We start from the raw sequence: 25,064 nt of genomic DNA on the forward strand, positions 1-25,064 counted from the left end.
TCCTCTTCAACAGAGTGGTGAAGACCTTAGACTCTGGATCCCAGGATGCAATCATGCATTAAAATATGGGCACTGTAGGGACCTGGGGTTGCTCCTTCCTATATAAGGTGAGAGCAGCCATTAGTCTGCCCTGTGCATGTGGGTGAGTCTCTAGGCTGCATTGAACCATCCTTGTCTTGTGTGTTGCATTCTGTATTGTGCCCTCTGGGCAAACTGTTCTGAGAAGTGAGAAATGCAAAAGTTGGTATTCCTAACTCAACTTGAAAGAGGGCATGACTCTCCACAGCTTTGCCCCTTGGCATATCATTTATGCGTTAGCAGAGTGAAAAGTGAGTGCAAAACCATAAAATCCAGATGTGGGAGAGTTTTCCCTCCTACTTTGCCCAAGTATAAGTGATTATACAACAGGGACGGACAAAAGATGGCCTGCAGCCTGAATCTGACCCGCCAGGCACTTTCATCTGGCCTGCAGTGCCCACCAACAGATAGTGCTCCACCCAGCCCTTCCGCTCATGAGGGTGGGAGTGAGGCACCCATGCATACACATCCCCCGCAATGTACCCTATTGCGCCTTGCTCCCACCCTCGTGAGTGGAAAGGCCTAACCTGACTCTGCCATCACACAGCTTCCAGGTAGGGCTGCTGCTGCCCCTGCTGCAGCTGCCCCCGTGGGAACCCGCTTGGCTTCCCTAGTATCCAACTCACTCTGGGCAGCAGGTAGGGAAGCAGTGAGGGCAATGGAGCTGCAGCTAGGGTGGAAGCGCGGAGAGCAGTGCAGAGCCTGTGCCCTGTGGGGCAGCAGGAGCGTGGAACTTGGCTAGGCAGGGTGTGGGTGTGAGGGAGGGTGGGGGTGTGGGGACCCCCCACACACTCCCCCACATGGCGCACAGCCTCTGCTGCTGGCAGCAGCCGCAGGCAGGGTGCTCAAGGTGCTAGTGCCTGGTGGGGCACGGCTCCAGCATGCAGGGGTGAGGAGCATAGCCTGCCCAGCCGCCTCTATCATGGGGACTGCATGCTGCGCATCTGCAGCTCCCACACAGGGAGAAGCCCTGCACTGGAGTCAGCTGTCTTCCCTGCCCCATGCCGCACAGGTCCTCGGACTCCACTGGGAGTGGAGGGAGCCCTGCCCCCTGCTTGCCCCCCTGAATCCAGTGCGGAGCTTCCCTGCTGCGAGTGCAGGAGCTGCTGGCACACAACATGGAGCCCCCACAATAGAGGCAGCTGAGCAGGCTGTGCCCCTCACCCCTGTGTACAGTGCTGGCCGGAGTTGTGCCCTGCCTGGCACCAGCACCTGCACCAGGCACAAGTGTCCTGAGCTCCCCTGCCTGCTGCTGCTGCATGCCATGTGGGGAAGTGTGTGTGTGGGGGGCGGTCCCCACACCCCCTCACCCCACAAACCTCACACACCCACACCCTGTCCCCACAACCCCCACTGACATACACACACACCAACATACCCTATGCCCCACCAATACACACAGCCACACCCCCTTACAACTCCCCACACCCCACCATACACACACAGCCCACCTTACACACCCCCCCACACAGCACCCCCCACACACAATATACAAGAGTAAGACTTTATTTTTGAGTTATTATGCAATCACCTCTATATACAGTACGTATACACAAATCATGACAAAATATTTTTTGTAACAAAATTAAAACATGTTATAGTAGGTGTTTGACTTTTAGTGTATGATTTGGGTTTTTTTCTGGTTCTAAGATGGCACCCCCTGCTCCCAAAAGGAGTATTTTGGGGGATCGGGGGGTGGGGGGAAATGCAAGGGGCGGGACTTCTGGTGGCAAAGGTCAGGGGTTCAGGGCTGGGACTTCCAGTCCCAATATAGTGACCGGGGACGAGGCATCTGTCAAGGGGCAGAGCTACCCATAAACTGGCTCAGTGGATGTATCCTGAGACCAGAATCAGGCCCAGGTCTTTGATTCCACAAGCCATGGTGACTTGCTCTGATTACTGTAGTTGGATAGTGCAGAGTGAGTGAGGCAGAGGTGCCTCTGTTTAAAAACCAGGGGTAATGTAATGGAGTTAGAAATAAATTAATCCATTTTTCTTTACTTCTGACATTATCATAATCAGGCTGGCAGTTTCTTTTCCTGCCCACATCTCAGGAAAGTAGCCAGGACCTTATCTAGGACTTGTAATTCAGCCTAATCAGAGGCAATTTTCATAGGTGCACCCAGAGACACTTCTCAGTCAGGGCTATTTCTCTGCCAAATTTCAAGCCTCTACAATGATCCACTTCAGTGCTACAGTCAATTGAAGAAGTCACTGGAATTGCTTCATAATGAGGCAAGCATTCATTTCCCCCACCTTTTTTCAGTCTCAAACAGGGTTGAGCCATTTTTTTCTAGCTCCCTCTCCTAAAAATCACTTGGACAGAGATCAGGCTTGGGAGACTTCAGCCCCTGAGGTGAAAGGTCTGGAAGGGTAGGACTGACTTGGAGAGAACTTTGAATGGAGCACTTGAACTCTAGTTTTTGCTAATGCTCTGACACTGCAAGAAGGAGGCCCCTAAGCATCGCCTTGATGGCAGGGAAAGTGATGTCGGAGTGGCAGGGGGCAGTGTAGTGACAGAAGTTAGCATTTACAGATGCTTCCTAACAGGAGATTGAGGAAGTTGGGAATTGCGTGATGGTCCCTCAGTTTGCTAGGAGCAGTTAACGAGAGAGCAAGACCAAGGGACTGCAGAGGCTTGCCTACTGCTCCACAAATAAAGTTTCTTGTTTAGTTGTTCATGTAAGGCTGTTTTTACTGAAGCCAGGCACAGTATCACATTACCCTGTGACAATGAAGAATAACACATCAGTACCTGTCCCTCTGGTAAAGCTCCAGGGCAGCGTGGATCTTCTGAGACAAATTCGTTCCCAAATCCTGACATGTACTGCAAAATAACAACGCAACAGGCACACATGTTAGGAGTTTCAAACAAGCAGCTCTGCCTTCTCTAGGATCTCTGGACCCACTTGGGTATTGCCACGTGGTCTATTTTGGTTTGCTTTTTTTTCCATAAATGGTCTTTGCAAGGCATGAACTGGGGCCTAGCTCCATTCAATTTCAATGATACTGGAAGGCATGGGCAAGGTTCCCATGCTGTCTAATCTACCTGTGCATTTTGAATGTACCCAGCCCCAGATGAAGAAAGTACTTCATAGGCAGGCAAGACAACAGTTTGCCCTAGTTGAATACTAATGATAGAGGTCCTCCTATACAAGGAAATAAAAACTCTTTGCTAACAGTGTGCGGCGGGGGGGGGGATGGTTCCACCAGCTTTAAGACTGGGTCAGGGTTACTCTTTAAACAGGGATCTTCCTCAGTGCTTTAAAATCTACATGCCTCCCCATGTTGTCCTGTAACCAACACTGGAGCATGGGGAATAGCCAGTGCTGCCAGTCTGGAGCAAAGAGTTTCTGAGACATCATGCTCCCTACTACACAAGGGCCTGGAAGTAAAAATGTTGCTGCTTCTTTCACTAGATGCAACCAGGGCTCAAACTGCTTTACTGATCTTCCCTAGCCTGATGCCACCCATGGGGGGTTGGATTCCACCCTCACACCCAGGGGAGATTGCCACCCTGGGCAAATCTGGATTTAAAATGCTAGCAGGTGCTCAGCCCAAGTCTCTATGCTGATGCCCAACTGCAGAGCCATATTAGAGATAGTCATCTGCACACCCTCCTAGGCTGACTCTGCCTGTAGCTGCTTACCACAAAGATGGGGGGTGGCAGAGCTGAGCACAATCCTCATCCCTGCTTCTGCACAGGCATACAACTCCCCTCTACGGCAGGAGGAGCAAGGAGGAAGCCTGGGTTCCTCCCTTGTGGCACCTGAAATACCAGCTGCCCTCTTCTCCCAGACCTCCAAGAGGGCACAAAGGGCAAAAGCAAGGAGCTGAAAGCACAGGGGGGAGAGGAGGAACAGAGGTTTTGGGGCACAGCTTCCAGACCCTCAGTTGCTGGCTTCCTCTCTTCACCCTGTGACATGCTTGTGTGCAAACTAACAGTCCACTGGGCCAGCGTAGGTAAGACTCATCAGTGTCTGTAGCCCATGATATACAAGGGAGTGATGTGGGCAGCTTTACATCTGGCTGTCTTTAACTCCTTGGCTTAATCCACTAGATACCCATTTACAGTTGGGTAGGTAGGAGCAGCCTTTTGGCACCAAACCAGAGCAAGCTCCTCTGGAGCTGTAGTGAGATGCTGTAACTGCTCAGCTTAGAGTTAACTCTGAATTCCCGGCAGCTGGCATTGAGTTGATCTCTGTGTTAGAGAGAGGCAGGAGGCACCACACAGCAACCTGAACTGTGCATTAACACAGTTTTTGGCAATGATCAATGAACTCAGCTTCACGCAGAAGGTGGGAGTTAAATATTAACAACTCCATTTACAGGTTGCAGAGGTGAAGCAGAGAGAGGGTAGCTGGCTTGTCTTAGCTGCATGCAGCAAATCAGTGGCAAAGCCAAGATGAGAACCTGAGAACCTTGACAGTCATATTTTCTGCCTTAAACAGGCAGCAGTTAAATCTTCTCTGAAGAGAAGCTCCTAGTCACTGGAGTAGCTGCTCTGAGGTTTCAGTGCCAACCCCCCAACCTGAGTATGTGTGCAAGGGAAAGGCAAATCCTGGTTTGCAGCAAAGGCAGCTGCCCTCCATCTCACACTGTAGTCAAATCCCTATCTACACCAGTGTGGAAGCTATTCTGTAAGACTTTATGCCACTACAGCTACATCAGCGCAGACCACTTGACAGCAGACCTGGCCTCAGGCAACTTGATGTTTGGTCAGGCAACTCATGTTCAGGGCCAGAAGACCTAAAGCAGCATTTCTCACATTTTCCTCCCTGCAGGTGGGTGACATTTAAAACATCTGCCTTGTTAAGAGATGGGTGTGAGGATGCATATGCATGTGTGCTTGTGCTCCACTTGTTCTACTCTGAAGGGTCTCAAGGGGAAGGGCTCTGAAAGGCCAGCACACATTGTACCCTAATTCAGCTAAGAAAGAACATCTGTAAGAAAATTTGCATAAGAGAAGGGGAAAAACATAGATCGCTTAGAGCCTGGACTATCTGGGACCAGAGCACGTTCATCAAGCTGTCACAGCTGCCTCAAGTTGCACTGCAGGGTGCAGAGATGTCAGTTCTTGGGATGTGATTGCATGGGTAGCACTACTAGATGTGTTTAACACGCTGCTTGTTGTCTTGGCAGGTTGGGGATTGACCTCATGGAATGGTTCTCTTCTTCTAGGAGCTGCCATTGTCTCCCACTGTCAGGGAATGGAAAGGGACCCTGTAAAGAGCACAGGGATAGGGAGGGATACTGGAAAGGTTGGGGGCCCGGAGGCTGTGGCATGGGGTGATGAGGACAGAAACAGGATAGTGATGGGGCAGGAATGGTTGTTTCCCTGGTCAGTGTGGAGTAAAGGGATCTTCTCCCTGTCTTGGCTCTTAAAGTGGATCTATACAAGGTCCCTTGTAGTGGGACAGAGTTTCTCTTCCCCTGAGCACTCTGAAACCAGAAACCATATCTCAAAGGAGCACTGCAGTCGTGTCTGGGGGGAGATTGTTTAAGACTCTGTGTTTTGGGGGATCTAGCTCTTCATTTGTGAACTCCTGGGTCTAGCCATGCTGATTTTGATTGCTCAGCAACAACAGTCCTTGCAGCACTCCACCTGGCCTCACAGGGTGGAGTCGCAGGCCCCAACTCCTGGAGTCAGGTGATAATGTCAGACTTCTCAATCTCTCAGCAACATGTGCCTGAGTCTATTGACAGACTGAACCAATAGTGGGGAGAGGCATGAATGGTCAGCCTTTCATCTCAGGTGGACATTAACTCCCAGACCAGCCATTCCCAGAAGATGGGGCTCATTACCCTAAGTGACCCTGTGGCATTTACCGTGTGAGCCAGGAAAATACAGGGCGGCTTACACAGGATGGGGGGTTGTGAGCCCAGAGAGACTGGGAATGGCTACCTCAAATTGCACTGCTCTCAGGAGAGGGCTTGCCACCTCCAGCCCAACAGCAGATTGCCCACAATAGGAGAAGAAAAATGTAAGGGGCTTAGCTCACCGACACATGCAGATACATGCTGGCTGCTGGGGCAAGGATAGGGAGAAGGACTTCTCCTGCCACCCTTGCCTATCTGGTGGGTGGAAAGGGAACTCTTACTGCTCCCAAAGAGTAGGGTTTCCCAGTTGCTGGCGTTGTCCCTTGTGGGGGGATCCTGCCAAGGCCACTCCAAGTGGGGAAACAGACTTGTGACATGGAGGCAGAACCTCAGGGGTCCCAACTGTAGGGTGAATTTAGGGTCTGGACCATCCTAATCTAACCCCACTGGCTCTAAAGATGAAACCAACTGGGACCCTCTGGTTTAGAGGAGGACATTTTCCTCTTTTTCCTCTCTTGCAAATGAAAAATCACTGGGACTCTGCTGTCTTTAAGTCTCTACAAGCAGTGGTGCAAAATGCATATTGATATGCAAAGCAGTAGGTCACCAAAAGCAGCCCTGGCAAATGTGCTGTATTGGAGCACGCACTCTTCCCCCCACCTCTTCCCTCCCCCAGCCGTTCAACGGAAATGCAGCAAGATGGGATGGGACTGCAGCAGTTCCAGAATGAGTGAAGTCTCACTCACTGCATTCACCTTTCCCAAAGATGCAAACACACTGAGAGTTTGCATCGTGGCAGGAGGCAGAGAGAGGCAGCAAGGGGCAGGCCTGAGCCTGGTGTAACGTCATCTGCACAGAGGAAAAGTTTTAGTGCAAAGCACATGCTGCCTGAGAAAGAGGTGCTATGCAATCTTGTTGACTAGTAGATGCACCAACTTAATGTTCCAATTTAATACTGCGGGAGGGTGAGACAGTTCTTGGCTCTTCAGAGACAGGACTAGTCTGTGGCCCGCTACTCTGTCTGAGGAGCCCCTCAGATGGGTGGAAAACCCACCAGCCTGTGGCTCAGTTCACTGCTGCATGAAATTTTGATTAGGAAAAACCTATCAATTCTGCCCACCACCCCCAAGCTCAAAAGCCTCAAACATGCACAGCTGACTCAACCCAGCGGCAGGATCAAAGATCGGCTGCATCCAAATTAGGGTGCCCGAAAGGTCTACCCCTGCTCGTTTGCTGTGATGCAAATAAGCAAAAGCAGCTCATGATTGAATCTGCTCCACGTCCACGTTTTTGCTGCACTGCATCTAACACAGCCGAAGGGCGTGAGGATGACAGGAGAGCTCTGGGTGGCAGGCAGATTTCCAGCAGAGTGAGCCGCTGGCTGCTCCCCTCATACATTGTGCAGTCAGGGGGAGCTGCGGAGGCATTTATCATGCCTTATCAATACACAGAGCTTGGAGACTTGGGGGGGGGCTGCAGGTTTGTGGGGAAGAGCTGCTTTTTGGGAGCGCTCTCACAGCCCTGCCCTGCCTTCCCCACTTCAGTTGCATTGCTTTGGCAGGGGCAGGAGGCTGCTGCTGAGTCACTGTTTGTCAAATGAGGTTTCCAGCTCCCAGAACTGGGAGGAGGGGGTCACAGGTAACTGCTCTGAGAGCTGGAAAAAGACATCTGCTTCTCATTGGTGGTAGCCCGGGGGTGGGAAGACACATCCTGCCATTTATTTATTATGGAGTTGTTTATTTGGCTCTCAGGTTTTTGTTGCTGTTGTTTTATTTTGCCTTTTTCATCCTATGTTCAAAAAGACTCCCCTCTCATTTCCTCCCTTCCAGCTCAGTCTAACACCCTGCTTTGCCTGAGGTGTTTTGCTGTGGCTATACCGCGATGCATGTATAAACCAGGCTGGGAAATAAAGGCCTGAAAAGCGTTGGAGGGGGCCAGCACCAGCAGCTCCCCGGGGCACTCAGAGCTCAGGCACTGAGGCAGTGATGTAACTAGGGGTTGGACAGTGGGGACCAGCCCCTGGTGCCAACTTAGGAAGGGTGCTAGAATTGCCCCTCCCCACCCCCGTGGAGTCTGCCGTCTGGCAGGAAAAGCAGCTCCACGGCGTTGTTCTTGTAGCAGCAGCCAGGTGCACAGACACCACGAGGCTACTGTAAGAGCAACAGTTGGGGGAGCAGTAGGGTGACCACCCATCCCTAATTGGGCGAGACAGTCCTGGAATGGGATCATCAAGTCCTGGTCCCGGGCTGCATGACTCCGGGACAGCATTTGTCCTGGATTTGCAGCATTGTGCAGGGATGCGGGTTTCTCCTTGCAGTCTGGCAGTATTCCAGCCTGCAGAGGGTTGGCGGGAGCAGGACGCAGGGTGCACCATGTGCACATGCACGCCTGCGCACATGCACGTGTCTGGGAAAGAGCTGGGCAGCATGGAGAGCAGCTTTTTGCAGGTAAGTCTGTTGGGGGCAGAGGGAGTGTGTGGAGGGCGCAGACGAGGGAGTGGGGCAAGGACTAGGGCTGGGGGTGCTGCCCAGTCAGGGAGGTGCATGGGGCTCTGGAGCTGGGGCAGGGAGCAGGACAGAGTCATGGTTGGCTCATCCAGGGGCTGCGGGGGAGGGTGGTTTCCTGCTTCTGTGCGCTCCCTCCCACGGAGGGAACCATGGGGCAGGGAGGCAGATGCCCCCCAGACTTGTGTGCAGGGTGGGAGTGGATGTGGGCTGCCCACTGCAGGCTCGGGCCTCCCCGCCCTGCTGTTCTTCCCTCAGGAGCCCCGCGCCACCATGGCAATGATCCCCCTGCCTGCCTGGCAGCAGCTGGTGGCATGGGAGTTGTGCCCCCCACTGCTGCCAAGTAGGCAGGGGGCATGCAGTTGGCATGGGGCTCCTGGGGGAAAGGCAGCAGGGCATAGAGTCTGCATCTGCCCCCTCCCCACTTGGCTCTGCACCGGTTGTGCTGCAGGGGTGGGGAAGGAGGGGGAAGGCAGGCATGTGTCCTGGCTGTACATTTTAAAAAGTGGTCACCCTAGGGAGCAGACCATGTTGCAGCAGCAGCCACAACAGTGGTAGCAGCAAACAGAAGAAAAAAAAACAGGGACTGGCTATGAGTTCCTGGAATAGGTAAGATTTCTCTGCCCCACCTCCGACACACTTTCTGAGCCTCAACCCCTCCAGAGCTCAATGGCACCTCCTTGCTACAACCCCTTCCCCACAACTCTCCTGCTCCCCTGCATAGTTTGCCCAGGGTGCAAACCCTGCTTGTTACATGTTCGCACTGAGGGGAATGCCGTCCACGCTACCAGGAATACGTGGAACTGTCACTGTGTGACTGCAGTGCAGCAGGTCTAAATCCGAGTCCTGGCAGGCAGGCGGCCATATCAGAAAAATTTTGGCACCAACTGGCTGCCTTGTTAATCGACTTTACAGAGTAGCCGGACACTGAACAGGCCATTGAGACTGAAGTCTTCTTGCTGGACTGGGGTTAGAATAATAGAAAATGAGGGTTGGAAGGGACCTCAGGAGGTCATCTAGTCCAGCCCCCTGCTCAAAGCCGGGCCACCCTAACTAGATCATCCCAGCCAAGTCTTTGTCTACCTGGTCTTAAAAATCTTCAGGGATGGAGACTCCACCACCTCTCTGGGTAACCAGTTCCAGTGCCTTACTACCCTCCTAGTGAGAGAGCTTTTCCTGATATCTAACCTCAACTTCCCTTGCTGCAACTTGAGATCATTGCTCCTTGTTCTGTCATCTGCCACCACTGGGAACAGTCCAGCTCCATGGTCTTTCAAACCCCCCTTCAGGTAGTTGAAGGCTGCTATTAAACTCTCCCTGTTTTCTCTTTGCCAGACTAAATAAACCCAGTTCCCTCAGCCTCTCCTCCTAAGTCATGTACCCCAGCTGCTGAACCATTTTCATTGTCCACCATTGGACTCTCTCCAATTTCTCCACATCCCTTCTGTAGTGGCGGGGGGGGAGGGGGGCAATACTGGACACAGTACTCCAAATGTGGCCTCACCAGTGCCGCATAGAGGGGAAGAGTCACTTCCCTCAATCTGCTGGCAATGCTCCTGCTCATACAGCCCAGGATGCTGTTCACCTTCTTGGCAACAAGGGTACATTGCTGGCTGATATTCATCTTATTGTCCACTGTAACCCCAAGTCCTTTTCTGCGGAGCTGCTGCCCAGCCAGTCAGCCCCCAGTTTGTACCAATGCATGGGATTGTTCCATCCTTAGTGCAGGACTTTGCACTTGTCCTTGTTAAACCTCATGAGATTTCTTTTGGTCCAATCCTCCAATTTGTCAAATCTCTCTGAATCCTAGCCCTACCCTCCAGTGTATCTTACACCAATACACCCCCCAGCTTGGTGTCATCTGCAAACTTGCTACAGGTGCACTCCATCCCATCCTCCCATCCCATGCTGGGGTATAATGGAGAGAGACTGGTGGAAGCAAGTGCTGCCCATGGCCAAGTCAGCTGTCTAGGTAAACAGAAGGCTTCCTTCTCCAGGAGCAGTTCCAGCACCAATTCCTATCACCGTTTAAAAAAATGAGGCAGGGATGCATTGTACACAGGGCTGAAGGGCTGATAGCTGTGTTGACTCTTCTGCCTGTTATTCTGCTCCGCCCACCTTGTTCTGATCCTTCAGTCCAACCTAGGTTAGTGGCACTCGATTGGCTCAGTGGAGGGATTTTGTAAAGGCCTATCCAGTAGTAGCCTGTCCAGATGGAGCTATGGGAGTAGGACCCACATTTCCAATTAAAGAAATTTTAAATGAAAGACATTTTAGGCCTGTTAGGAACACCAATCTGAAATCCTCTCTTTCACTAAGTCCTTTAACGATACAAGACTGGGTAGTTACTAACAGCTACATGTCCTCAGTTTATCATCAAAATGGTTAAAATGCTCCCAGGTAGATGAGAGGCTTAGTGAGAGGCTGCTCCAGGGACCTAAGGAGATTTCTCTAAAAAGAAGAGTTTGCAATGGTTCTAGCTTTTGTTTGGGGGATTTTTATTATTATTTCTCTCATGATCCTGCAGTATATTATGTAAATGTGATCTTAAGAATTCATCTGATTATACTTTGTCTTTGTTTTGACATTTTTCAATAAAACAGAAGAGATGAAAGCTGAGCTCAACATAAAAAATTAAAGAATGCTCATTGATTTGAATGGCTGGGACACAAAGTGAAGTGCTCTCATTGGGAGCCATGCACTGACCTATAAACCATAACCTTTTGTCAGACGGATTAGACAGCAGGCATGGAAAAAATGCTTTTGAAGTCTGAATAAACAACCTGGAATATAATTAATGCCCCTTTTCAAACACTGTGCATAATACATTCTTCTATCAACTACTGATGCATGATACTGAAGAATAATGTATTCTTTCATACACAAAAACACCACTGCGTTCATCAGTTAAGACTGGGCTGCACATAAGGCATCTAGCACACACTGACCAATGCAATGAATAGACAAGGTGATGAAGAACACTGCTGTTCCTCCACATAGAGACGCACACCTGACTAGGAGCACAGTCTGCATGTACCACAGGCAGTGCACTTTCAGCATACCCACACTGCTCCCTGCCCTCAGGTTGTGTTGTGTTGTCTACTGTGGATGGTGGCTGTGCTGTTAGTGAAGCAGACACTTCTGGGTGGAAGAGTAGATGGTACATATTATTAAGTGGGGGTTAACTTTGTGTTTGGTGTTTACCTACACACAACTTTAAAAGGCAGACTTGGATCTTTCAGAGTAATGATGCTTAACCTCTATCATGCAGTCTCCCCAGGGGTCCAAAAATATGGTGAGGGAGTGGTGGCAGCATTAATTGCAGCTACCCTGCTGCCAAATTTTCAGACCTGTGGGGAGCCCCATGGGTTGGATGACATGGCCCTTATGTGCTAGATTGTGTTGGTGTGCCGTGAAACCAGTGTGTGAAGGGCACTCAGCCAGATCCAGTGTGTGTGACCAAGGCTATGCACCAGATTAGATCTACACATGGACCATGCACACCAACCTTCCATTGCCTTCAGCCCACAGAACAACCCTGCACATGGGATCTGTCTTGAGGACTGGCCCCAAACCATTCACGTGGTCCGCAGGACCAGAAGGTTTTCAACTCAGAACTTCCAAGTTTTGGAGAGATCCCACTCTTTCTGAAAGGACATTGATCTCTCTGACAGCAACAGGCTCCTACCATGTCCAGGCCACTGTATCCTGCTGTGGAAGCCTTGCAAGACCTGCAGACTTTGCTTGACCTAAAGGACATGGCAGGATTAGTGGGGGCTTGGAGAAGGTCATCAAGAATGAGGAGAGGCCTTGGAAGGAGAGCAGAGAGATCAGGACTGACTTATGGGGAGTCAGAAGGATGTGGTAGAGATGTAAAAATAGTGAATGATATAGCGCAGAAGGAAGGGAACGTGTCTGCTCACCCTGATGTGGAACACAAGTACAAGGGGACTGTTGGTGAGACAGAGGCAGAAAATGCATAGCCAAGAAAAGGTTCACAGCGGAGCGTTGGAACTCAGTGCCCTGTAATAACCATGCATCCTAAAGGACTGGGCATTTAGATAGATGCCAGGAATACCAAGAGTTATACAGTATAACTAGGGGTTAGCACTTGGGGCACCAGCCCCAGGCACCAACTTGGAGCCAAAGAATGGCAGCTACTGGCACTGCCAGCCTGCCAGCCCCAGCTGCTACCACCAGCCCAGCTGCTATCACTGCCCCTGCTGGCTGCTGCTACCCAGGGCACAGAACTTGTTTGTTACACCTCTGGTAAGAGCTGTAAAACAAACCAATCAGGTCACAGCATAACCTCTGCCTAACTGCAAGGTTTCCTGCACCTTCCTCAGAAGTAGCTGCAACCAGGTACTGTCACAGACTTGATGAACCGTGGCTCTGGTGCAGGATTGTAGTTTGCATATTTCTATTCATATGGAAAGGTATCTTGCCCTTGCACTGCATGCTATTATTGTACTTTTCATTCGCTACTGAAGCATCATGGTTTGGCTGGGAGATGGGTGCATATCACTCTCCCCATCTTGCCAACAGGGACCCCGAGCCTTGAGAGGGGAGATGGTATGCGAGCAATCACCAGTGACGTAGTAGCACAGCTAGGTTTAGAACTCAGGAGTCCTGACTCACGGTGCTTCCTACTACCTTTCGATGGTTGAAGAAACTCCAACAGCATGGAAACTGATCTTTCTCCTGGTTGCTTTGGGGTTAATGTAGAGACTGCAACAGCTGGGCAGATGTGGAAAGGCAAATCTCATTGGCTGTTTGGGAAACACCCACCAGCAGCCCCAGCACAGGAGGTGGCTGTTGGGGGAGGAAGGGGAGCACAAGCATCCAGATGTGAGATTCTCGAATGGGGACAGTCTGATCATGGGGGCTTTCAAAACAGCTCCGATGAAACACAGCAAAATCCTCCATCCTGAGGGAGGCAGACTTTAAACCCTACCGTGACATTAATGTAAAAAATAAATAGAAGGACTTTAATTTGAATGGATGAGATGTGGTATATATGGCCAGAGAATCACCCTTCCTCGACTACGTCTGGCTATCAGCCCCAGACCACCTCTCCCACCAGCCCTGCTAGCTGACCGCCCCCATTCCACCCCATGGACCAGGCACCTCCCTGCAGACAAATTCAAACAAGATCCTAAAAAGTGTTCCCCGCATCCTCCCCTCCACCCATTCTCTGGGGCTTTAAAGGATCATGGAACTGCCACCTGGGTGCTGGAGTAGAAGATGGACGAGAAAGAAAATCTTACACCCATGCACTCAGGACTAGAAGGGTCTGGGGCATCCAAATCACTTACCTTCAATTCTGCCATTCTCCTTAGTTCTTTCTCTATCCAGGGGACCCAAAGGTACAGTGGGTGGCTGGCTAAAATAATCTCTTGGAGTTTCCTACCAACAGAGTCTTTTGGCTGATTTGCTGGTGAGGATAGGTGCAGGAATCACACTGGCCTGATTGCAAATTGTCTGCCTGACAAGTCAGAAAGTCCAAGAGGGTTTTCAAACTGTTTACTCAACTCAGCCTGGGTTTAATCAAACACAGGCCTTTCTTCTCTGAACCAATCGAGGGATGGATCTGAGGAAGAGAGGGAAGGACCTTGTTCTCTCCATTCTCCTGCATTTTTTAAAGTGAGGAATGCTATCCATGTGCAAGAAAAGGGGAAAAAAAGGACTCTTAAAGGACAAGGCAGCATTTTAGGGGAAAGGAAATACACCTTTTTAAAATGCTTTCATTTGGATCTTTTATTATTATCCCTTCTGGCAATTTTCATCCTCAGATATCAGGCTACATTACAAATATTTCTTAATTCTGTTTCAAACTACTGCTGTGAGAAGGAGGGAGAGGGATTGTGTCCCAAGTTGCGGTGTGGCAGGCTGCATTTGTGAGGCAGCACGCAGCAGCTGTTCAGTGCCAGAAGTGAAGAAGAAATCAACACTCTATGGATTAAAGCAAGTCAAAACATTTTTAATATCCAAACTTTGACTTTTTTTTCAAAAAACAAAGGGGGAAAGTTCCCCAGAAGGTTTATAAAAATGTCCAACTGGCTGGAGAAGCTGGTCGAAATCAACTGAATATTGAGTTTTCAAATTTATGGGCAAAATACAGTTTGCATCTCTTTCTTCCTTTCTTCTGGACAGCCCCAGATTGGCACTGGAAAGGGGAATGTTGGAAGGCAAAATAGATTTGCACAAGTTGGTGTTGGGTCCAGACTCTGGGGTTAACACAGGGGTGGGCAATTATTTGGGATGGAGAACCACTTAAGGAGTTTTGGTGAGCTGTTGAGGGTTGGGGGTGCCGGTTCTGACCTGGCCTTGGCCCCCTGGCACAGCTGTTTACACCATCCAGTGTAGTGCAGGGAAGTGTGTGGAGGTGGGGTGGGGGCGGGGCAGGGAGATGCCTATTGAGTCTATCTGGCTCTGGCCCATCTGCCCTGTACCCATCACTGAGGGCGCTAGACATAGTGAATGGGCAGGGTCTCCATGGAGACTTGCCTGGGACCCCTGTGGGCAGGATCCACTTGGCCAGGCATATGGGATGGGGCCATGGAACTGGCACCCATCACAGAGACTGGTGGGCAGCAAATTGCAGCTCTGCTCCAGGCCCCAGCCTCATGCTGTCATTGCCCTGCAATCCTGTCCCCAAACCCACCTGCTCATCCCACTCCTGGATGCTGCTCCCCACCTGCCTGCATCCCATCCACCCAGCTGAGTGCACCCTGCCCGCGGGGGTCCTGGGCCGGTCTCCCTGCCCACCTGCCCCCTCCATGCAGCACCCCTGGCAGTGGGTGCAGGGTGTACAGGCCAGGGTGCCTTGGCAGTGAGGCCATGTCCGGCAGCCAGGGAGACACTGGCAGTGGCAGCCACAAATGTGAGGGCAGAGCGAGCTGCTGCCGCAGGGGCTGCTGGGAAGCCAAGTCCAGCCACTGTGCCACCCTGACCCTGCCACTGTGTTGCCCTGCCCCACAGAATACATCTCCTGGCATACCCAAGAACTATGCCTGGGGGTGGTGCGACTGGCTGCACGCAACACAGCTGGGGTTGCCCCCCACATCTGGGCTGGGTGGAGCCAAGGGATTTGCCGGAGGCTTGACAGAATAACTTGGTGGGCCAAATGTGGCCCACAGGCTGTATTTTGCCCACCTCTGGCTTAACAGCTATATTTTCACAGCACCTACTAGGCTTTCAGGAACAAACAAAAATAATGATTTCCATATGGAGAAAGAAATGAAATCCTGGAGAAAAAAAGAAAAATGGAAAATGATAGATGTGAGTAAAAACACAGGTGACAGAGGCAATGAGGAATAGGGAGCATTATCTATTTGCAGCACTTAATGCTTTCGGCCAGTGGTGAGTTTCTCACTTTCCAAATCAGCTGGTGCTAGAAATGTGGGGAAGCAGTGTACCCAGCCTAAGGAAGAATGACATCACACTCCAGTGAGCTTGTCTGATTACCAGAGTCTGCTTGACAGGCAGCATCTGACCTCGTAGACCGTGCATGTGCAGTAGAGGAGTTTGGTGCCTCTGGTTCCATGTTAGCCCAAGAAACCAAATCTCTTTAATCTGGCTGTATTGTATCATGCCACAACAGCTATTGGGACCCGACTGTGATTTGCTATAAAACACAGACCACAGCCCAGCAGCATTAAAATTCAGACACATGATTTTGTATTGACTTCAGTAAGCAATTTCCTTTTCTCTATATTATTGGTGTTGCCATTGCTACTACAGCAAGCCCAGAAGCCCTAGTCATGAACCCCGTTGTGCTAGGTGTTGCACAGAAACAGACGGAAAAAATGGCTCTAGCCTTGAAGAAACAATGGGCGTTTATAGATGTGCTCCGGCAAGTTGGGAGAGGACATGCTTTAATTAGTGCAGCTCCACGAGCCACACTAATTAAAAGTGCCCAGAGCATTACGTGTATTAGTGTTCCCATGATGAAAAATGGTGGCGGGGCACTTTGAACTAAAGCTCATTGAATGAGCTTTAGCTTAAAGCACCACCATTTTTCAGTATGGGGACGCTGACACATGTGACACTGGAGTCTACTGGAGAGCGCTAATTACCACACTCCTGCAGATTCGATTAATTGAGTCTGCTCTGATGCACTGTAATTACAGTGTATTAGAGCAGCCTCCCTGCATGTGTATAGGAGCCCATTCGCAGTAGAAGCTGTGAGCGAACAGGAGAAGACACTGGAGGAGACAAAGAGAGACCAAGGAGGCCTTGGTCTCTTAAGAACCAGTCTGGCAAGGTGGTCAGTATGGCACAGAGGCAGAACGTTATGGTTTTTGTCAGCTGGGTGGCAAAGGAGAGCCCGAGGGAGGAGTGTGATGGTATCTGCTGAGGTGGTTTTCCAGTGTTTTTGGTGAACTCCTCCCAGCCATAAGGGACAGAAGGAGAAGGCATAAATGCCATTGTTTGAGAGTTTAAGAGCTGGGCAATGCAGTCTGGTGACATGGGCCTATCATAGGTGAGAGATGATGTTTCCATACTGAATGAGGCATGATGGGCTGGGGCAGGGCCTTTGAAAGTAAAGGCAAGTGGTTTATGTCTGATATAATAGACAGGGGAGAGTAAAATCTGCTGCATATTGGTGCAACACTAGATTCAGTGTATTTGGATTTTAAGTTATGTGGGTTTTTTGGCTGCTGCCTCATCTACAAGAAAGCAGCCACATGAGCTGCCCAGGCTGCAGGAAAGAGGGGGACGTATGTGACATGTAGTGACATATATATAGTGATCAAACATGCTTTCTAGTTTTACTTATGTTGTACATGACCATTGTAAGGGTTAATTTGTGGTGTTTTGCCCAGGCTGTAGGTGTGTTAATGGTCTTCATGCCGTTGTATGCTTTGCAGAGTGGAGACCATATGCTTAAGCAGCTTCCTTATAACATACTCCCAAGGGAGTAGGAGAAGAGTTAATTAATGGGAGGTGTTTGTTATAATAGGGTTGGTCAATTTGCTGTGGCTCATTTCCACTGAAACCATTGAAACCTTGTAAACAAAGGTTGGTGTGGCAGGGGACCTTTGCTGCCTGCCACTTTAAGAGGCTTTAACAGGCTGTGGAGCAGCCCACAGGTGTGGTGTGGCTTAATGAGGTAGGCATATGACTGAAAGAGGGCTCCTGGATTGGAGGATGGGGCTGAGCAGCCTCACTATAAACCAGGCTCTCAGAACTGAGTAGGCAGTTGCTGCAGGGAGCCAGAGGGATAACGTTGCCCAGCTGGAGCTGCTGCTCCCACAACACCTGGAGCTCAAGGGTAGGAATTATGGGGATAGAGGAATTTCCTGGTCTAGGGGAATGACCTAAAACTACACCCTGCTAGGGTAGGATGGTGCAGTGGGGCTGCCTGTGGTAGGTGGTCCCCGGGAAATGCCACACCAGTGCCTCCCTAGTGAACAGCAAATATGGGGTGCCGTATAGCCTCAGCCCCCATGACCTGGTGGGTTATCCCATAGAGGGGACAGGCAAGGTTCCAGGCATATCATCAGCTGACTTCCTGCCTCTGGGGCAGGGGGCTGGACTTGATGATCTTCTGAGGTCCCTTCCAGCCTTAATGTCTATGAAATCAGGCCTGAGACCCAAGGAGTGTAAGGCCAAGAGCCCTAGTGAGGGGGCAGTGTACTGGACCCAGTGAGGGTGTGAGTGAAAGCAGTGAGAAGGCTGCCTAGAGTAGGGCTTGCACGGATGGGCCTGAAGGACTACACATGGGCTGCATAGAGCAGGGCCCATATGAGGGGGCCCAAAGTGCATAGGCCGGCTTTGAATGAGCTGAGTTTGGAGGGGCCCCGAGAAGGTGGACCTGTATGAGGGAGAGAGGACAAGCAGCTCTTTAACCTGATCAGGGAAACCCTCGACTGGCCAATGCTGGGGCTAGGATCAGATTGGTCAAAGGGCTAGAGCGCCAACTGCGAGGGATGCCCAGAGCCGAGGGCCTGGGGTTCCAACCGGCCTGGAGGTAAGGCCAGGGCCTGTGTGGCCAAAGGTCCCAGAGGGGGCCATTGCTGAGAGAGAGAAGGGTTCAAGGAGCTTGCAGCTCAGTGTAAGGGCGGAAATTAGACTGCCTGAGTAGGAGGGATCCAGGTGGGGTCCGGACATCAGGCAGGCATGGAATGAGGTCTATTTTGGGGCCAGGGCTACGTAGTGATACCATCTGGCATGGGACATGGTATAAGGGGAGGTTTGGATCCGTGTATTATGTCCTTGGCATCAGAGAGTAAAATGGGCAGCCTCTCACCTTATGAACAACTACTAATTGGTTACATAAAAGGTGTGGCAGGCGAGGTAGGTGGGTGGACTTCCCTAGACAGGTGGGTGGGCCAATGAGTAGACCGGCCATGAGATGGCTCCCTGTTACAGTTGGTTATAATGAGGTTGCACTGTACTGTGCAGTGCCTAGTACAATGGGGTCCAGATCCAAGCTGGAGTTTCTGGCACTTTTTTTTAATACACATATTTCATAATGATGTAGAGCACTACCTACTGAGTCACTGCCCATCACCCCTGGCTGCAGCACATAGATATCTCTTAAAGAACTCTTGTCCAAACACTGTTGTAGCCCTTTCTTGCATGGCATGTGAAAGCTGTTGGGAATCACAGTATGAGATTGTAGGACTGTATATTATTATGTTGTCCTAGTTTGACCACACTTGCAGGGCAAGGAAAAGAGACTGGCTTGAACAGAACTGTCTGGGAACATGGTACCACCACAGTGTGGAACGGCAGGGATGGGTTGTGTCATTGGTGCAGGCAGCAAGACCCGCTGGAAATCTGATGTGACATTTTCTGCCATATGTCACAGGCAGAGAGGCAAGTAGGAGCCACAGGGGATGTCATTGTGTAGCATGGGGTTCAAAATGCAACCAGGACCTTTGCTCAATTGTATAAACATATGTAGGAGGCAGTGTGGTGAAACGGATCCTTCCTGACAGGGTGAGAAATCTGCCTTGTTGTGTTTTATCCTGAAGTACTGTGTCTTATACAGGGTCAGATTCCTCCTCCCATCTCTTTTTCTCCAGCTAGAATGCCCCACTTTAGCAGCCTGCAGTCACAAAGTCCCTGTTACCTCATCCTCCCTGGCCCTGCACCTTTTGTATGCTCACTGTGTATTGCCAAATCGTGAACTGCAGCCTCTCTGGGGCTAGTGCAGCATTACTGCTATCTGTTTGTACAGTGCCTAAAGCAGTGGTGTCTTCCTCCTTCCTCAGCACTGGTTGCACAATATAATAAATAATATTATAAATTACAATGATATTGGTGTTCATTCTTTTCAGCCTTGCAGCAGACTTTTTAAAGAACGCATATGTTTTTGAAAATAGATCCGTGTGGAAAATCTAGTCATTGCATTCTGGAGCTCCCCTGAAACAGATGTTACTTATTATCGTTTTTTTGTTCATAAGAGGGCCCCGGTTGTCAGCAATGGAGACCAATATTTCCTCTGAGTCCCAGAACAAGTACAGTATGGATGGCAACAGGGCCAGCTGCTTCCATACTGCTCCCTTGGCTGAAATGTTTCTACTTCAGGAGGAGGGGCTGCTAGGAAGAAGAGGACCTTTAAAAACATTTCTGTCCTAAACATCTCAGGTTGGACTGCCAGCAAGGGAGCTGATTTCTGATTTGTGCTGACTTTTGTGACAAGGGCACTGGGGTGAGACCATAATTCAGCCCATACAGTAGAAGTAATACATGGAATCTGTACAACAGATGCAACAATGTTAGGTCTGAACAGTTTCATGGAAAGATCCAGGCCCTAGTCCTAAGCTTCAAAGCTATCCCCATCCTCCTTTAATAAATGTTTAACCCACAGTGGTTGGTGCATATCCACTTTGTAAACACATTAGCTTGCAGGTCAATAGTGAGGTAGGAGAGCACTTATTCCCAACCTTGACTTACCTCCTGCTCTCTGTCAGCGATCCAGAGATGGTAAAGCCAGAAAGTTTCATTGTGCTCATCTGGCTTGACCTCCTGTGTATCATAGTCTGTGTTGCAGAAAGAGCTGCTTGTGCATTTTACTTCCTACTTTGCCTTCTGAAATCTGACCTCTCTCTGGGACAATTTTTTTGTGGGGCACAGAGTAGAAACGTGTCCACTGTTTTGGCAGAGTCCATGCCCCAAATTCTATTTTGCCTCCAACACATTTAATAGACACTTACCTGGCCTGTTAGGTGTCACTGTCTCTACACAATCCTATTCTATCCCATGTAGCTGCTACAGAACAACTAAAGGCATTTGGATTCTTCTTGTGTCTCCATTTTGACCTGGGAAGATCCCCAAGTCCCTAAGTCCGGCTTATTTGGTATGCTCAAAAGCGGTGCAGCACAGTCTCAGTCTACATGTTCAGTGATCCTGGTCTAGGGTGGCCATTGTCCTCTGTCCTCTATTGATATGAAACCTGACACCTTTTGTGTGTCATAAAATAGAGGGACATAAAATAGAGTGGGACATAATGGTGTTGGGTTTTGTATCAACAGAGGACAGAGTAGCAGAAAACCAGAATGTCCTTTATGATGGCCACGCTATACTGGTCTGTCTGGGATGTGCATAGTCTGCCTAAGGAATTAGAGACTTGGAAAGATTCATAGATTCATAGGATCGGAAGGGACCTCAATAGATCATCGAGTCCGACCCCCTGCATAAGCAGGAAAGAGTGCTGGGTCTAGATGACCCCAGCTAGATACTGGTCTAACCTCCTCTTGAAGACCCCCAGGGTAGGGGAGAGCACCACCTCCCTTGGGAGCCCGTTCCAGACCCTGGCCACTCGAACTGTGAAGAAGTTCTTCCTAATGTCCAGTCTAAATCTGCTCTCTGCTAGCTTGTGGCCATTGTTTCTTGTAACCCCTGGGGGTGCCTTGGTGAATAAATACTCACCAATTCCCTTCTGTGCCCCCATGATGAACTTAAAGGCAGCCACAAGGTTGCCTCTCAACCTTCTCTTGCAGAGGCTGAAAAGGTCCAGTTTCTCTAGTCTCTCCTCGTAGGGCTTGGTCTGCAGGCCCTTGACCATACGAGTTGCCCTTCTCCGGACCCTCTCCAGGTTATCTGCATCCTTCTTGAAGTGTGGTGCCCAGAATTGCACGCAGTACTCCAACTGCGGTCTGACCAGCGCCCGATAGAGGGGAAGTATCACCTCTTTGGACCAATTCGTCATGCATCTGCTGATGCACGATAAAGTGCCATTGGCTTTTTTGATGGCTTCGTCACACTGCCGGCTCATGTTCATCTTGGAGTCCACTAGGACTCCAAGATCCCTTTCCACCTCTGTGCCACCCAGCAGGTTATTCCCTAGGCTGTAGGTGTGCTGGACATTTTTCCTCCCTAGGTGCAGCACTTTGCATTTCTCCTTGTTGAACTGCATTCTGTTGTTTTCTGCCCACTTGTCCAACCTATCCAGGTCTGCCTGCAGCTGTTCCCTGCCCTCCGGTGTGTCCACTTCTCCCCATAGCTTTGTGTCATCTGCAAACTTGGACAGAGTACATTTCACTCCCTCGTCCAAGTCACTGATGAAGACATTAAAGAGTATCGGTCCAAGGACCTAGCCCTGTGGGACCCCACTGCCCACACCCTTCCAGGTCGAGACCGACCCATCTACCACGACTCTCTGGGTGCGGCCCTCCAGCCAATTCGCCACCCACCGGACTGTGTAGTCATCCACGCCACAGCCTCTTAACTTGTTCACCAGTATGGGGTGGGATACCGTATCGAAGGCCTTCCTGAAGTCTAAGTATACGACATCCACCCCTCCTCCTGTGTCCAGGCGTTTCATAACCTGGTCATAGAAAGAGACTAGATTGGTCAGGCACGATCTGCCCGCCACAAACCCGTGCTGGTTTCCCGTCAGCATAATTTGCCCTGCTGGGCTCTCACAAATGTGAGCCTTGATAATTTTTTCAAAGACTTTACCAAGGATGGAGGTGAGACTGACCGGCCTATAGTTGCCCGGGTCCTCCTTCCTCCCCTTTTTGAAAATGGGGACCACGTTAGCCCTTTTCCAGTCCTCCGGGACTTGGCCCGTGCGCCACGAGCATTCGAATATTCCTGCCAGTGGCTCTGCAATGATGTCGGCCAGTGCCTTCAGCACCCTCAGATGGAGCCCATCCGGGCCTGCTGATTTAAAGGCATCCAGTTCTTCCAAGTGACTCTGCACCATCTAAGGATCTACGCGTGGCAGTCTGGTGCCTTGCTGCTGCCTCTCTACAACCCCAGTGAGAGACTTGTCGTGCCCCTCACTTAGGAACACTGAGGCAAAGAACTCATTGAGGAGTTCAGCCTTGTCCCCTCTGTCTGTCACCAATTGTTTCTGCCCATTTAGCAGTGGTCCTATTCCTCCCTGGGCCTTCCTTTTACTCCCTATATATCTAAAAAACAATTTCTTGTTGTCTTTTACTTGGGATGCCATCCTCAGCTCCATGGTAGCTTTGGCCTGTCTAACTGCCTCCCTACAAGCACGAGCAGAGGAGGTATATTCATCTTTAGTGATCTCACCTTGTTTCCACTTTTTATGTGCTCCCCTTTTGGCCCTTAGGCTGCCCTGGATTTCTCTGGTCAGCCAGGGAAGCCTCCTGGCCCCTTTCCCTTTTTTGCCTCGCTCAGGGATCGTCTTGCTTTGTGCCCGAAGGATTGTTTCCTTAAGGCACAGCCACCCTTCTTGGGCTCCCATCCCTTCAAAACTCCTACTCTGCAGTGCATCCTTGACTAATCACCTGAGTTCATTGAGATCAGCTTTCCTAAAGTCTAGCACTTTCACCCTACTAGTTACCTTACCCACTCGCCGTCTTATGTTGAATTCTATTATTAGGTGATCGCTGTCCCCCAAATGGCTACCAATCTGGAGGTCCCCTACCATGTCATCCCCTGTTGCCAATACCAGATCCAGTATGGCATTCCCCCTAGTGGGACCATGTACCTCCTGTGTCAGGTGGAGGTCCTGTACACAGGTTAGAAACCTGCATGAACGGTGGGACTTTGCTGTCTGTGACTCCCAGCAGATGTCCGGGTAGTTTAGGTCCCCCAGGACTACCGCCTCTTTAGCTTTTATGGTCTCCGAGAGTTGCCTCAGGAGCCCCGCATCTATTTCTTCCCCTTGGTGTGGGGGTCTGTAGCAGACCCCTACCACCAAATCCCTTTCTCCTTGACCCCCATGTAGCCTAACCCACAATCCTTTTACTTCCTCAACCTTGGATTCTGTCTTGATGAGGGTTGATGTATATTGCTCACTGACATAAAGTGCAACCCCCCCCCCCCTTTCTTCCCCGACCTGTCCTAAGGGAAAGATCGGGCTGAGTGATGGGGAAAGGAGACCCACCCACCATTTTTTCAATAGCCTAGTGGGTATGGGGCTTGCCCAGCAAGTGGGATACCTGAGTTGGAGAGGCCACTGAGTCAGAAGGGTTTGAACCCATACCTCTCACTTCCCAGGAGAATGCTCTAATTACCAGGCTATGGGCTAGACAGGACTCAGGGCATCCTCTCTTCTTCCTTGGGAGGAAGGTGAGCCACTGGGGGAAAATGAATGCTAGAACCCTGGGCTGAAGAAAGGAGCCTGACTTTGCAGCACAGTGAGGCAGGCACTCTGCTGGGAGAGAACCTTGGGTGCTGTGCCCTGCTCCCTGTTCTGCTGCATTTTTGCAGTAAAAATTCATTGGATAAACTTGCTTTCAGTGCTTATGATGAGGCTGTTATCTGTGGTGACTCTCAAGTTCTTTTTTTAAGTAGCTTATTTCCAGTACAGAATCTCCCAACCTTTAGGTACAGCCCACAAGCTTTGCTCCCACATATGTCAATTTGCATTCAATATGTTGCACTGAGACTCAGATGGTGATGGACGGGGCATGCTCATCATGCTTCATCATCTGACTTAAGTCACAGGTGTATTTATTACAGGATTGGTCTGTCCAAAGAAAACCCCTCTGGAGAGAAGAGGAATTAATATCTTCATGGGCCAGTCTTTGGTCTCACTCATGAGATTTGTGGATGAGACAGATGCTTAATGGTGGGTTAATTTCTGTTTCCAAAATAGAGGCACCTGACTTCTAGATGCCAAATAGAGAGGCATCACTATTACTGCACTCCCTAAATGTCTGCTCTTATAAAACTCCTCATCCTGATCCCAACATCTTACTCAGAAAGACTGAGCTGGGACATATTGGCTGTGCATCTCATATGATCAATAATAAAGTGTCCTTAGGGTTTCTATTAAAAATCAATTATGTTTTCTAATACAGAAAGCACCCATCATGGGGTGATTTAATATTGGACCTCATCCTGCCAAACAAAGATTGGTAAAAAAGGAGAAGTTATGAAACTTAATGACAATGAATATGTTACATTTAAAAATGTAGGCAACTGATAAGGGAAGCTAAAATAATCAATTCCATCCCAGTGGCCAGTAGGGTTAAAAACAGATACCAGTCTTTGGGAATCAGAAAAGGTCCTTGGGTCTCAGACACAGGTTCATTGCTAGATGCAGATGGCAAAAAGCATAAACAATGGTATAGAAAATATCAAAACCTTCAATGTATTTCCTCTCTGTATTTGGAGTAAAGCAGGTAGATATATCCATTCCATGTGATATTGTGCGTGGAGCAGAATGTTTTCCAGGCGAAATTTGCCTGCTTGAGCAACAGCAATCTATTAGAATTAAACACT

At 49.9% G+C, this 25,064-nt stretch overlaps 1 protein-coding gene and 1 long non-coding RNA gene across 3 annotated transcripts in view; one reads left to right on the forward strand and one right to left on the reverse strand.

Annotated features, from left to right (window-relative positions):
* The window catches only part of HGD (homogentisate 1,2-dioxygenase), a 41,823-nt gene extending 27,860 nt beyond the window's left edge, over positions 1-13,963 (reverse strand). The window contains exons 1-2 of one of the 2 annotated variants that reach the window (XM_006263504.4): positions 13,718-13,963; positions 2,834-2,905 (exon numbers count right to left, since the gene is read on the reverse strand). In XM_006263504.4, coding sequence (XP_006263566.2) covers positions 2,834-2,905; positions 13,718-13,732 — 87 coding nt within the window. In that variant the 5' untranslated portion in view covers positions 13,733-13,963. Of the gene's footprint in view, positions 1-2,833; positions 2,908-7,004; positions 7,010-13,717 lie in introns of those variants that run through there. The other variant, XM_059720505.1, reaches the window with a different exon arrangement.
* The window catches only part of LOC109280353 (uncharacterized), a 51,832-nt gene that overhangs the window by 4,020 nt on the left and 22,748 nt on the right, over positions 1-25,064 (forward strand). The gene's annotated exons all lie outside the window — the stretch shown is intronic.

The sequence above is a fragment of the Alligator mississippiensis genome, chromosome 1 (genome assembly GCF_030867095.1).
Source record: "Alligator mississippiensis isolate rAllMis1 chromosome 1, rAllMis1, whole genome shotgun sequence".
NCBI classification, from domain to species: domain Eukaryota; kingdom Metazoa; phylum Chordata; order Crocodylia; family Alligatoridae; genus Alligator; species Alligator mississippiensis.